The sequence below is a fragment of the Embiotoca jacksoni genome, unplaced genomic scaffold (genome assembly GCF_022577435.1).
Source record: "Embiotoca jacksoni isolate LCO1_2020_lvr unplaced genomic scaffold, fEmbJac1.0.p SCAF_6, whole genome shotgun sequence".
In the NCBI taxonomy this organism is placed as follows: Eukaryota; Metazoa; Chordata; class Actinopteri; family Embiotocidae; genus Embiotoca; species Embiotoca jacksoni.
The window spans coordinates 5,512,501-5,527,500 of record NW_027185414.1 but is presented as its reverse complement, the minus strand read 5'-3'; the positions used below and the strand labels follow the sequence as shown (position 1 = coordinate 5,527,500).

Below are 15,000 nucleotides of genomic sequence, written 5' to 3'. Positions count from 1 at the left end.
CTTTATGCTGCCTACAAGGTCAGCTGAGGCAGAGTGACAGAGGAAAAAGAAACACAAAACAACTCGACCACTGGTTATTAAGGGACTCGTCACAAAACAACGATGAGGATAGTAGACTGTGGCGTCACTCTGAACAGTACCGATCTGTTCCTGGGCTTTTTTTGTTTGTGTGCACGTGTGTGTCTCTGCTGAACAAACCTTAACAATCGCTCCCTGTCCACATCCACCAATCTGTAAACATGCACAATCACATCATGTCAAAATGAGATAAATCACAGCTTCACAATGGATAATTGCCCACCAGTGGCAAATGCCAATGTATGCGTCACAATTTAGATCACAGATTTTCTATGAAAGGGTCTCGGCGCATTGACCCGCTGGTCCATGACCGAGAATCTAACCCTAATCTACTGCAGCCTTGTACACCTGCTCTATTCAAAATAATGAGCTCCATACCTTAAAACAATGCTGTTTGCTCTCACACTTGATTTCTGCCCCGTTGCACTTCATTTTCTGCTTCAGAAACGTTCGACAAACCATCTTTACTGTACTCACCGTTTGAGAACATTCGACTGAAATATTTCATGGCGGCTAGACGAGAGGGATGAAGGTCCCTCGTCGTTAGACAAATGGCGCTACCGGTGATAAGCTACTTCCATTTACTATAATTGACAAAGGGATTAATAATGTAATACACCAAATAATACATTCTCGCCACAAACGAGGCGTGTCTGTCATCCATATGCAGTCAGCGGCACGATGTGGGCACCGCACGAGTAGAAACACGAGACCGAATGTATCTGCCCTGTTGTACGGGGGCAGGAGCGCTTTTATCATCCAACTCCCGTTTAGTTTTCATTCTCCCATTCTTTGAAAACATTAAAAAAAAACAATCAGCTTTCATTGCAAAGAACAGTTTGAACGGCACTTATTTTCAAGGGAAGAAATAAAGTGCCATATGATTAAGCATTCACTACAGCATTCATTATAATCACTTTTGTTAAAAAATACTCTCATTTCTTTTTAAATGCTATTTAATGGCACGGTTTCACAGCCCTGTGGTGTCAACGGCCAGCGATTAAAATATGGAGACGGTATGTGAAGGACATATTATATTAGTTCAAACTGTGACTTATTTTTTTTTTTTTTATGTCAAATTATGCTGAATTTTAAACATTACAGCCAGCTGCAGTATAACAGGAGCCCCGTAGATACTCTTTGAATTTCTATTGTTCAAAATCTCTGGTTTTATGTGACAATTTTACAAAAGAGAATAAAATCAGTCTTCACTCCAAAATGAGAGACGGAGGCGTCAGTGCAGCTGAACCCATGAGCACAATCTTCAAGGAAGAGATATGAAGAGACAGACTCCTTCAAATCAACATCGGTAGCACTTTTGCATGACAAAAAAAAAACAACTAACGTTTCCTGCCCTGAAAATATTTTTGGGTCATGCTGAGCTGGAAGAAACTCGAGCCACTAAAAAAAAGATTTAAAAAAATAAATAAATAAATAAAAAAAAATATATATAAGGGTAGACTTGAATAGGTTTCACTGAAATGTCAGTGGATAAATCCAACGACGTCCAGATTATATTTGGACGGACAGAAGCGGTGTGAGGAACTCAGTCTGGGATCATCCATGATTTATTAATCAGTGATCATCCATGATTTAATAATCAGTGATCAATTCAAAACACACGGCACTGAAAACCCCGGTTTAGACATGGTCATTAGAAGAAGGGGAATATATTCAATGTTCAGCTCGCGTTGTGAACCTCGTGGTCGCTCACAGTCATTTCTTCATTTCTTCATTTCTTCAGACATCCAACAAACATTAACGGCAACTCAACGGCGGTTTACTTTGAAATAAGTAGCCTCCTCGGCTAGCTTAAGTAACCCGAAATGCACTAAGTCAACTTCTGGTGCCGAGTCTGGATGACAAGAGCAGTCAGGTGAAAGAAAGCACGCCGTGAAACCATTTAAAAAAAAGTCCCGTTGTTTTTTAAACTTCAAACTCCGACATTTGTACAGACGTCGAGCCTCGGAAGGTCTTGACAGATGTGGAAAAAGACGGCGGTCTTTTAACCGTTTTTTTTGTTTGTTTGTTTCGCGCGTTGCAACAATTAACCTTTCTTTGAGCGGCGTGGCAGCAGCCAGGAGAGGGAAACCGGTCCTAAAGGTTCACAGGGAGACATTATTCTCGATGAAACACAAAGTTTAGCATCTTACCTGAGACTTTTGCAGCGTCCGGGAGACGAGTCTGAACATTAATGAGCGGTCGGGACGAGCCGGGCGCGCGTGCTCCTCATCGTCTGTCCGCGCTCGCGCCGCTCGGAGCGAGAACGCCCCTCCTCCGTCACTGTCACTCACACCCACGCGCCTTCCCTCGAGCGGGTTTTTGACTGTACTGAGTTTTACATTGAATGACCTCAGTATCTGGACCGAACCATTAACACTCCGGCAGGGGAGAAAACTAAAAAAGTCTGAACACGAGTCAAAGCAGACTCGTCTCAACACGCGGTTTGACGGTATTGTTTTTATTGCATGAATTGTAATAGCTGCAGAGAAACAACGTTTCAGAAGAGTACAGTTGGGTTGAAAGCCTTCCTGTAGTGAAGAGAAATGGCACGGCTATCTTGATACACCTTTCTCCACGTCTGTCGACCACAAGACCTGCTCTTATATACTGCATTTTAACCGTGGGTGAAGGGGGTGGAACCGTACTTTTTAACATTTTAACACCAAATATAACAGACTGATAGTGGACTCAAGTGTGCTTCACTGTCTTATCACATCATATTAACATTGCTCAATGGTGAGTAGCATTATGTAATAAAAAGGTGGTGGTTATTGCTGTCTTACTTGTTTTGCTGTGGGTGAATCTCGCCAAATTTGGGAGAGAGACAACGAGGGAACTGCACTGTGCTTTGGTGTGTTACTCCCTCCAAGCGAGCACTCAGCCATGTAAGGGTTTGTACATGTGCAGCAGCCCATTAGGTTGAGACATGAGCTTATTATCAGTCAATCACAGAAAGAACGCAGCGATAAACCGTCCAAATGCAGTATACAAGACCCAACTCTGTGTGGATTAAGACTCGGAGCAATGACTCCATCTACAGGTTAGTTGTTGTACTGCAATGACAAAGGGGTGGGGGGGTGAGGGAGGGCTGACAATTTGAAGACTTGTTTGCTGCTGACAGTTAATAAATTGAAGGGGGGGGGGAACGGCTCCCTTTTAGAGTAAGACCAGCCACATATTAAAACTAAATTCTCACCATATGACTTGTAAAATAGTCTCTTAAATTTTTCAAAGTAACTTGGTCACTCAACTGTCACTGAGAAAAAAAGAATAAAAGGTGGTAATTTACTGTACCTGAATACACCTGTTTCCACCTCCCAACTTATCCCGTTTCAAATATAGGACTCAAAAGATATGGGCTCTAATGTTAATAATACATTTATCCATACTATGTTCATATAATTAATAAAAAAATAAATACATTTAACAAATACACGTGATTTTGTAGTTGGTAAAATACCAAAGAAACAGATTATCGCCCACAGTCATATTGTTGACACATTTCAAGTGTAGGATTTTTCAATAAAACCATTATCACACCTCATTTCTTTCAACCTGTCGTCTTGTAGCCTCTTCATTGGTGTGGCTGGAGGAGAGATGGAGCTCCCTTCCAGACATCTATAGGGCTGTAATGCGAGCGCTGGCTCACTCAAGGCTAAATGTTAACACTGTAGCACACTCACAGAGAGCAACCAGGAGTAAAAGGAAGATGCTGATGATTTCTGTTGGCAATGGGACCCCAACCGACTCTTGGCTTTGGCCAAACAGCAGCGGGCTCAAGATGTGCATGTTTACATGACTTCAATCGGTATATCTTGTAAAAAGGTCATATGAAACAACTTCTTCTTACTTGTGTTTAACTTTTTTTTTTCCTTATGTTTTTTTGTTTTTTTTTGTACAAATCATTGAATAACCTGTTGAGACATAACAAAACAGATTCAACCAACAGAAAAATCAACCAACAAAAAAATTCTCATGCATAAGTTATGTCCCACTGATTGCATCTGTAAGTGACCATCTTAAAAAAATCTGTGTACATGTTTGTCTGTTGTTCAACATAACATTTTTGTACATTTAAGCCATTTGCATTTTTTTTTTTTCTTGTTTTCTTTTTTTGTTTTTTTGTTTTTTTTTGTTTTGTTGGATACAATTTTTGTTCCTAATTTCCAGCCAGCGGTTCCAGGTATTGCTCCAGAGTTGATTCCAGACACCCGGCCTGTCTCGTCCTGTACAGCAGGAGGTGCAAGAGGCGTGCTGTGTAGGCGCTGGCTGTGGGAAGGAAAACCGCTCCGTAAAAGAAGCTGTTGGGAAGCAAATGAGCATTTATTCTTCGTGATTTCAGTTCAGGTCCAAGAAATTAAACCCATTTCCGATAGCAATTCTTTCTTTTTTTTTTTGTTCTTTTTTTTCCTGCTAGAAATTGTCGCTTGTCATCCCGAAAAGCCTGACAGGCTTTGAAGATGTTTTTATACTACTAACAACCTCCCGAGGCTGGAGTCTGGCAGCAGAGGTGGGACAGGACAGTCAGTCAGTTGCAGACGAGGACGGGGGAAGGGAGGGGGCAAGCTAAGTTACCCCTATCTGCAGAGGTCCTCTTGTGTCGTGTCTCGCACATTTTTCCTCTTCTTGCTGTTGCCCTGGTGGTGAGGCTTGTTCATCGGATGACTTTTGGTGCTGGAGGAGGAGTTCTGCTGTCCGTGGTGGCCGCTCTTTTGGTTGGAACGAGAGATCCTGGCCTGGGGACCGAGCACAGAAACAATCAGGGATCCTGCAGGACGTCCTTGTGGTATACTACGTGTGTTTTACTTTATCAAGTATACGTCATAAGAAAATACCACAGCGTGTGCTACAGCAACCTGGAATAAAGCATTTCTACAGACTCCCTTTTACAAGGTGAGAAGCTATAACCTTCATGAGTAAGTGCTCACAAAAACATATGTAACTCGGGTGCTGATGTCGATCAAGCGACGCAACTTGGATTATTAACTCACCAAAGTTATATCTTCCCACATTAACTGTTCTGCACTCACAGTTTTGGAACTTTTCTATCGCACCCCGCAAGTGGTGCGTTCAATTACCAAATTCTATTTCTTTTTTCATCTTACGGTGAACTTTGCTCTGTCTGTGTATATTTGAGGTAAAGCTGAGCGCACCTTTCCTCCCTTGTTGCTTCCAGATGGAGTGCTGGTGGTGTGGCTCTGTGTTCGGTGATTACTGACCACAGCAGCCTTTTCTCTGTGGGTGCCGGTGCCCCGGCCAGACTGCTGCTTGGATGTCTTGCAGGGTGTGCCATCAGAGTCCTGGGGGAAACCAACCAAATGTTTGACTGAAGCAGTACTACCAAAATAACCACGTTTTCCTCAAGATGCTGTAATTAATACAGATAAACAGTAGTAGAATATTTGCGTGTTGCAGCAGGACTGACCGCATCGCTGGAGGTGGAAGTGGAGGACTTGGAGGACGGCGACAGCAGCGAGGAGGAGGGAGAGGAGCGCAGTGAAGGGGATGGAGAGGAGGAGTTGGAGGAGGTTTTGCTGCGAGGAGCCGACGGTAAAACCACAACGTCGTCGTCGTCGTCATCCGCAACGTTGTTGTTGCACTCATCGAGCTGCTGAGACTCAAACAGCGTGACGTCATTTCCTACAGGAAGCGCAGAAGGGACAAATATATGCGAATGAGTGAATTGGGAAAATAAGTCCGGCCCACAGCAGGCTGGATTGAAAATATTCTGACCTTTAGTGGGTCACATTTGTAGCAACAGACACGTTCAACAAATTGCTTCAACACACTGTTGAGTGGCAGATCATTCTGAGACGGGCTCCCCCAGTTCTTCCGGATCCATTCCCTGTATTCGTCCACTTCCTGAGTCACCCGGATTATTCGGCCAAGTATGCTGTGATGGGAAACAGGGTGAGGAACACCTGTTATAGTATTCTTTATACTGCAATCTGAATGCAAATGTACAAACACTAATCTGGACATTAAAGCAAAAGTTTTACACTGAACACTGCAAAAATATGACAGAGTGGTGATGAAGAATAAAATCTGTTCATCGTCCATCCTATAAAACTGTTCACTGACTATTTCTAGAATGAGCTCCTTACCTCTCCGTCTCATTGTTGGGGTAGTACTTGGCGATGGGTGACACAGCGTGGCTGAGCACCACGTAGGCGTAGTCAAACGCCTGCTTCACCTGCATGGCGCCGTATGAGCTCCGGCCAACATCGTTGTCTGTTGGACACAAGACACATGGTGACAACTGACAGACACGTGGCGTTCAGTACCCGGCAAGGCAATTCAAATATTTCCTCCTCCTACCTGGCTGTAGTGGGTCCTCAATGTAGAGCATGGAGGGCCTGTAACCGTCCATCATGCTCTTCTGGATCTCGTCTTTGGCAACGTAGCAACCTCCATCTTTTATCCTGATGCCTGTTTTCATGTAGTTGAAGTGGCGACCGTAGAGCTCGAAGAATTCAATGAGCAGAACGCCGATGTTGATGTTGGGACTACACACGTCCTCCCTGTAGTGAAGCTGCAAACAAGTGGATGTCAGAATTACCGTCAATAAGTGGAAATTTCCGTTTAGGTGAAGACTTTTACTTATTATTTTCTTCTAAGATAACATAACAGCCTTTGTAATGTATAGAGTGCATCTCTGAGCGAAAAAGACGTGAGGAGGACAGAGTTTAAACTACAGGACCAACCTGCAGGAAGCTGACAGCCATGAGGAAGAGACTGTAGGAGCCGATTCCACCGGTAAAAACCTCATTGAGGTCCCTCTGCAGTAGGAACTGCTTCAGCACCAGGACCAAGTAAGGCAGTACAGGGTATTTCTGGAGGAAAAAAGGGAGACACAGGAAGAACACTGTAAGGAATACAATTTGATGTTAACAGCACCCTCTCAAAGAAGTGAAAAAGTCAAGGTAAACCACCTCAACTTTTTACACCTTGAATGTTTTAGTCCCACTTTCAATCAGATCAAATCTGGATATATAACTTAAACAGCGCCTTTCTTCTGACATTCATTAACATGCTAATTCATTGGGTTATTAAAATATTCACTCTGAACACACCACACAGAACTTTAACTGATATTTGGAGACATTTTTGAACCAAAACGACCTCCTGTAATGTTAAATGTGTGTTCAAATGTGCTGCTAAATGTTAAATGTTCGACTAAAAAACCCTCATGGGCGTATCAATAGATTATAGGGTCAGAGGTGGATCCCTGTGACAAAGACCAAGTCAGAGAAGTTGCAATCATTCTCAAACGATGTACACATTTGAAGGAGCACTAACGCTGGCTGCTGGCATTCATCATGGAGAATAGATGAAAAAGCTAAGAAAACAGGAAAGACGTGTGTGAAGGTTTAAACAAAAGCCCAAGTTGTACAAACTCTTAAGACAACAGCAGTGCGGAGTCCTGGCACTGCAAAACATACCTCTTTGAATTCCTTGATGAGCCGAGCAGCTTTAACGCCGCTCTTCACATTGAAGCTGATGTCCACTTTGACCTCAGTGAAGGAGTCCGTCAGTTTGATGATGGGAACCTGGGAACACAAAGGACACACTCAGAGAGGAAATCCCTGAACCCCAGACACAGTGCTAAAAGACATAAACCTGCATCCATAATCTGCTTCAAGTGTAATGTAAGCCTGTGAATAACACACACATGCAATCAAACACAAACACTAATGCTTCACTAAAATCCCTGAGCAAAGATTTCAATAGCTAATCGGCTCCTTCAAATCCTGCACAAAAGTGAAACTGGAAACACAAAGAAAAAGCTTTAATCCAATCCTGAAACAACTCAAATGAAAGGAATAACCCATTATTTGAAGACGATATACAAGATCCAAAGCAAAGAGTCAGCTCAAAGTTCATTGTGTAAAATAACCATATCACCTCAATCTAATAAGATTTACCAAATCCAAATGAACTGAACCACCTGAGGCCCAAACAAAGTTCTGAAGCTGTTTGTGTACATGCCTGTACACATGTCTGAGTATGTCACACAGATGTCACAGCGGTTTTTATTCATGAGATTTAACAAACTGACATTGACAGATGTGAATACGACTGTAAACATGACTGATTAACAAAGAGAGCAATCTTTGCTGATTCTCATTCGTCATCTTTTTTGTCACAACTTGTGGAATCACACAGTGTGCACATTTCACCACTTGTTAAAATCCTTGCCAGAGACAATATTGCACGCAACCTACAAAATAACTTGGCTCTTAAGTTGAATAATAATCTATTTTGATTGATTGTGTTATTACATCTGATAGCAAAACAAGAACTGATGTGAGAAACTGATGCACCAACATAAATCATAGTTTTGTGAGTGCTTATTGATACCAAAAAAAAGACAGAACATAAAGATATGACGTATTTCAACTATTATTTTATCATTACTTTTTGGGCTGAAATTAGTTACATTGCTTCCTGAGTTTCCGTTAAATACAGTGAGGGAGGAACAGGGATGTTAATGATACTGCTGCTATTACTTGCACTGCTTATTGATCCAATACTGTAATGATATTCTTATTGGTTCTTTTTAAGAGAAAGAAAACAGATCATGTTCTGTGTATAAATTAACATTCCTGAGTAGCAAACTGTAGCAGAATTATTTCAAACAGGACTTTTCCTTTGACGGTGTTTTCACTGTGTAGTAGTTTAGCTGTTGCCCCCTCCCCCTCCCCCCACTTGAATTGTTAATCAATGTTTGTATAGTTTATTTGACTCCGAGTGTGGATACCAGGCTGTGAGCACACTGGAGCACCGACAGATGAACTTCAAGCTCCGCCAGCATGTGACGGAGCTTCGCTGAATGTTTCGACAGATTGCTCGTGTTTCAGCCCTTACACGAAAAAGACTTACAACACTTGTGGGCATGGAAAACCATCTGCTTCGAGTAAGCATACTTTTTTAACGTTTATTCTCCGCTGTCACTAAGAGCACGTGGGTCTGTGTGTTTGCAGCTGACCCACGGCGGCCCCCCCCTCCCTCTGCTCACTTAGAGGTTCAGACACACAGATTTCTATTCTGGACCGGGAAGAGCGAAAATAGACTGAACAGAAGTCTCAAACAGAAGCCCAGTTGGTGAGGTCAAATTTGCAGGATAACAAATATATAGCAGTAATAAATACGAAGTTGATTTCTTATAATTTCTCGAGTATCGAGAGCAGAACCATTGACGTCAGAGCTTATGGATACAGCGCTCTGTATCAAATTATTAGTATCAAATTTAGATAACCTAATCATACACGGGAAAAGAGTCTAAAATCCAAAACCTTTCAATCAAATTCACTGTTTAATAAGCTTGTATAAAAAAAAGAATGAATGTAATTTAGTCTCTATATGTAGGTGTGGTCGTACCGTGGCCTTGTCCAAAACCTTGATGGAGTTCTCATCAGCAACGTTTCTCTTCCGGAGAGCCTCTTCTAGCGTCCAGAGAGGGAGCGTCTCCCACTTCCCAAAAACCACCAGGTCAATGTCACTGGAGAGAAAATCGAGAGGTGTCACTTATGTCCGACATACAAGGTCACCACACAACCACACAAAGTACATGTAGAGGAGCATTTCTAGTTTTCTCACATCTTTTAGTCTACAGTTTAAAAGACAACAATATTACAACATCAAACGTTACAGATATAAAGAAGAAAATATAAATGGTGCAAACTGGTCAACTACAAACTACTGGAACTGTATAAATATATAGCAGAGCAGCCATTTTTAAAGAGCAGCTCAGTGCAGACAGATGGCTTTGCTTCCCTCTTGTGGAGGAGCAATGTGCAACTTCTGCCAGAGCTTCAGGAAAGTCAGCCAATGTGTCAGCAGCACCACATGTTCATTACATACAGTTACACACAAGCAGCCGTAAATAAGAGGAACACACGTATACATGCACAGTATTAATGATATGTACCATGGAACTTAAACACAGACAAGTACTCGAAAAATGTTTCCAAAGTCTCACTCACACACACACACACACACACACACACACACACACACACACACACACACACACACACACACATAAAACCCACTGACGTTCAAGCATCCACACACAGCTTAGTCCTATTTAAATGCTCATTATGGTGTCAAGAGTACACTAATCCAGGTAATGTTTGTGTCTGTGTGTTGAGGTGGCAGTTAGTTGTTGTTTGTTGTTGTCCGTCGGCCTCTTTCACAATCAAGTTTTTAAAAGTTCCAGGATCAGCAGCGATCAGATTACAAACCACTTGATCCTCATAAAATAAAAAATAAAAAATAAAAAATAAAAACACAGGCAAGACAAAACACTTTCTCCTTCAGTGAGTTAAGTATTTTGGAGAAAAGGCCAGTTTGGCAAAAGGTTACAAAAACAAGCATAATGTTTTAATCTGAAAGCCACACAGCTCACTCACCTTGTTGGCAGATAAAGACCAGTGCTGAAACTCCCAAACACTTGGACCTGGAGACAAAGGACAGCCACAGTTACAGGCATGCAGTACAGATATGCTTTGTTTTTGTGTGTGTTGTGTGTGTGTGTGTGTGTGTGTGGGGGGGGGGGGGGGGGGGGGGGGGGGGGGGGGGGGGTTGGAGAAGAAGTGTATTAATACACCTGAATATTTGTATCATCCTGTTTCTTTACCCTATTACACACTTTGATAGTTCTTTCTAACAGATTATGACATGGTCTCTATTCAGGACCAACCAAGCAAGGACCAAGGTAGCGTTCTCTGATTTTCCCACGCTACGCTTCACTACTGCAAAAACCTGTTCTTCAAGCTTCACAAATATAATCTATACAGAGCAAAACATAGTGCTGATTTATTACGAGCCCAAATGAAACACCGGCGTGGCACTGGAGTGAAAAGTAAGCAGCTTGTTATATTAGTATTCTCAAACCACTTCAGTTGCATTTCAAGTGATGCAGAAAACATTCTTAGTTTCATGGCACACTCGTGTGAAAATCAAAGCTGGCAGGAGGTTTACACACAAATCTCTTAACCCGCACGCTATCGAAGGGACTGAAATATTTCCAAACCCTCCCTTTTAACCCCCCACAGAGCACTGCACAAATAGACTTAAGCCTTGACCCTCACTCTACTCCCTTAAACCTCCTCCACACATAACCCAGTAGTACAAACTCCCCGGTCTACAGCCCGGTCACATGTCCAGGGATAAGCTGATTGTGTCTGCGAATGAATGAAGTCCTGAGGACTTCTGTGAAGGATGAAGTAACGACAGGTGAGCTGGGGTTTGTCAAATCTTGGAATCTGTACTTGTGCTGTAAGTGTGATGGATCACTAGCAGGTCCAAACACATCTGAAATATGACGGAGATGCTTCACGAACTTGTGTTTTGGTTCAGATGATCCAGATAAGGTGCCATATATACCTGGCAAGATCACAGTTTGTTTTGGCGACAGACTGGTGTGTCTGGTGGACGTCGGCATCCGAGCTAATTTAATTAAACAAGCATCACACTGACTGGATGAGCACGCTGCACCTGATCACCCCACAGTGAAAAAAAGAATAAAGCTGGCCAGGATTGGGACAGTTTTGTGCTCCTTAATTTAAGACCAGCTAAGCTCAGAGCAGACCCACTACAGAGCACACTGTTCTATCAGCAGGATCAACGTCAGTGGGCACAATAAAGTCTGAGGTGGTGCTGATAACATCACCCAAACAGAGCGCTGTACCGCCGGGACATAACAGAAAACAAGAGGATGCTTTATGAAAGACTGAAGCTTTTAGCCATTAGCTTGATATAACGTACAGCCTGACTCATGCTGGATACTAACTGGGATAATTCAGAGTTGTAAATTACAGGGACCGCTGTGTGCAAGGTAGCTTGATAATAGTACTCAATTTCACTCACTGGTTATAATTCACCACCAATTTTCACTGTAATCTTTTGTTGCAAATATACCGGCTGAATATAAGACAACTGTGAAGTGGTGACATTACTTCAAGTCTTAAGCCTTTTACTTGTGGTTGCACGAACACTGACCACGAATTTACTTACGGAATAGCCCATTTGGATGTTTAAAAACCAGCCTTTTTTACACGTATGCAAACACGTGGCGTTTCCTGTCGCTGGTTTTTATTCCTTTCTTTGAAAAGAAACTAACAACGGTGACTTTATATTAATGCATTACACTGTTTAGCAAAAATCAGGTCTATCACACGTCACTATCCAAATCAAACCAGAAAATAAGAAGGGGGGGGGGGGGAAGAGAAAGACATTGCAAACAGTCTGCGTGGTTCGGGGGTGATGTGTACCTCAGCACTGGGCCACAGGTCGTGGATGACTCCCTTGATTCTGTCCACCACCTCCAGCCTCATCTTCTCCTCCTCCGGCCGCGGGGAGATGTACTTGTAGAAGTCATTGATCTCCTCGTGTAACCTGTGGAGCACGGAGAACACAGCGCTGTCAGAAGAGTGAAAGGAAATACACAGACACACCAGGTCACAGTTGTTATCATTATGAATGAGATACAGCAGGTTCTTCTTATTCTTTCTAGCAGGTTGATGGTGCCAAGAATGACGACAGGGCGCTGATATTTAGCCACATCCTATGTGACACAAGTGACGACACAACCAGAGGTGCTCTCATTGGCTTGTTTCAGACTACGAGTCACACTGCCAGGACATCGCTAATATCTGTGTTCACTTTACATATTTACACACAAAACTTCACTCATAATCTGGGAGTTGTTTAAATGGCTCCATGTAAAGAAACAAACGTCATTATTTGAATAATACCGGTGGAGAAAATGACATTATGATAATAGTTTGTTAAGCACTGTTTGTACTAAGCAGGCAGAAGGTATGAATTTATGTAACAGCATAATGAAAAGCAGGGTGTTGCCAAAACATATAACTTCACCTTGGCAAATAAAAGTCTCAAGAATTACTCGAGGACTTCTGTAAAAATGATCCACTGCATGTAAGTGCAGGAGGAGCTACGCTCATCAGCAAATCCACTAGAGGGAATATCAGTTTGACTGACACGCTGTCATAATGGTATGAAATTATGAGCTGTCTATCTGAAGTCTGTGTGTGAACTTTTCTCAATTGCTACAGGTCAGTTTTTGCAACAGAAAGGAACCTTCCTTCGCATATCTATGGTAATCAGCTGTACTGATGGATTGTGAGGTTAATCATTACTGAAATTAAAGGGAGCCACTTGCCCTACACAGACAGTGAAAGAGAGAGCAAGGATTGAATCGTCCCAAGCATTCAAAACAAACCATTTCTCTTTTGGTAAACTGTAGTGCGGATTAAAAACAAAACAGGAACCCTGCTGTGTCCCACGCAGCATGTCAGTAAAATAATTGTAAAAAAAACTGTCCTCTGTAAGGGCATGCGAAGCAAGGGTACCGCATTCGTCCTTGGATCATGTCACTCTGCACACATGCGCTGACCTTTTCACTGACCCACTTTGTCTACATGCACATAAATGCAGGGACAAATCTTTGTGGACAGACAAATAAGACCACAAACATGCAGGCACACACACGTACACACACACACAGCCATGAAGACCCAGATTAGGCCAGGAACAGACTCACTCCTCTCGGCACATGGTCGAGGCAGAGGGAGGAAAAGTGTCATTCTGCTTTTGTTAATAAGGTAAGGCGACAAAGCAAAGCAGAGAGCTTGACAAGAAAAACCCCAGCAGCTACCAACACAGACTGAGACCCCACAGAGCACTGTGTGTGTCTGCTGTCTGGGGTTTATGTAACAAGCTCTCTTCACCTGACAACAGTCCAAACTGACTGGGTTTCACCTCCTTTGTTTTGTGGGTCTGAGACACCCAGCCGAACAGAAGCCAGCAGTCCAGAGCTGCCCACCAATCAGGGAATATCCCTGCAGAGCAGAACTATCGTCTCTTTAGTAAAAATGGCATCATGGTGACCTTCAGAGAAAAAAAAACTAACCCCCCCCCCAAGTTGCTGGACATAAAAAGTTTGAATGTGTGCATACTTTCAACACTTCAAATAAACAACACAGAACAGCATGTTCATCACAACTCACGACTCATCACAAACAAGTTACCAAAGCATATTTGCCCCGTCTCAACTATTGTTGATTCTCATTCTGGATTAATTGCCCCTACTATTTTGCTGATACATCATTTTGTCTATACAATTCCAGAAAAGGATGAACAGCCTAAATTGATCACATAAAACATAAAAGGAGCAAATCCTGACATTTGAGAGGCTTGAACAAGGTAATGGGCAGCATTTAGCTTGAAAAGTGACCTAAACAGATAATTTATCAAAATAGTTGATGATTAATTCAAAGATCAAGCAAAGATCATTTCTGACAGCCTGGTATCACCAGAACAAAATCCACTTTGTGAATATAGGAGTGTGTCCGCGTTCCATTGAGGATTGCTTTTGGTCGCTGTGTCCTAAAAGGCGTCGACCTCAGACTACTATTGAAACTATAGGAGCAGCATTTAACCAATCGGCATTGACCGCCATTTAATGTATGCTGAGGTCCAAAACTCACCAAGCTGTAAACAACAGGGAGTGCAATGTTGATCAATGATCATTGCAGACTCAAAAAAAAATAAAAAAAATAAAAAAAATCCTTTTGGGCATTGTCCTTGATCCATAATCTGTTCCTCGATATCTGCTAGCATTGATATAACTGTTTATATTGCTTCATCTAGTTTTACCACCACCGTCATTGTTGGAACAAAATTTTAAATCACAGCCTGATGTCGACATCATCGCACTTAGCCAACCCCACCGGTCCCGGATTAGTCCGTCCGTCAGAGTGCAACACGGTTTCCAGACTATAATCGCAGTAAAAACTGTAGCTACGGTGAACAGGGGGTGGAGCCAGGCTATATTTCTGACAGATGACCCTGGATTCTTGGGGTTTACCGAGATCGAGCTCATACTGTGAT

General features: G+C 42.5%; 2 protein-coding genes across 3 annotated transcripts in view; both read right to left on the bottom strand.

Annotated features, from left to right (window-relative positions):
• adcy7 (adenylate cyclase 7) overlaps positions 1-2,446 on the bottom strand; it is a 56,756-nt gene extending 54,310 nt beyond the window's left edge. For both annotated transcript variants that reach the window (XM_069174182.1, XM_069174180.1), the window contains exon 1: positions 2,232-2,446. The gene's annotated coding sequence lies outside the window, so the exon portion shown is untranslated. The remainder of the gene's footprint in view (positions 1-2,231) is intronic.
• Positions 2,447-2,523: 77 nt separating this feature from the next.
• Positions 2,524-15,000, bottom strand: part of tent4b (terminal nucleotidyltransferase 4B) — a 22,701-nt gene continuing 10,224 nt past the window's right edge. The window contains exons 2-12 of the mRNA XM_069174183.1: positions 12,360-12,483; positions 10,497-10,543; positions 9,463-9,583; positions 7,524-7,631; positions 6,786-6,914; positions 6,400-6,613; positions 6,186-6,312; positions 5,871-5,974; positions 5,507-5,721; positions 5,235-5,381; positions 2,524-4,817 (exon numbers count right to left, since the gene is read on the bottom strand). Coding sequence (XP_069030284.1) covers positions 4,659-4,817; positions 5,235-5,381; positions 5,507-5,721; positions 5,871-5,974; positions 6,186-6,312; positions 6,400-6,613; positions 6,786-6,914; positions 7,524-7,631; positions 9,463-9,583; positions 10,497-10,543; positions 12,360-12,483 — 1,495 coding nt within the window. The 3' untranslated portion in view covers positions 2,524-4,658. The remainder of the gene's footprint in view (positions 4,818-5,234; positions 5,382-5,506; positions 5,722-5,870; positions 5,975-6,185; positions 6,313-6,399; positions 6,614-6,785; positions 6,915-7,523; positions 7,632-9,462; positions 9,584-10,496; positions 10,544-12,359; positions 12,484-15,000) is intronic.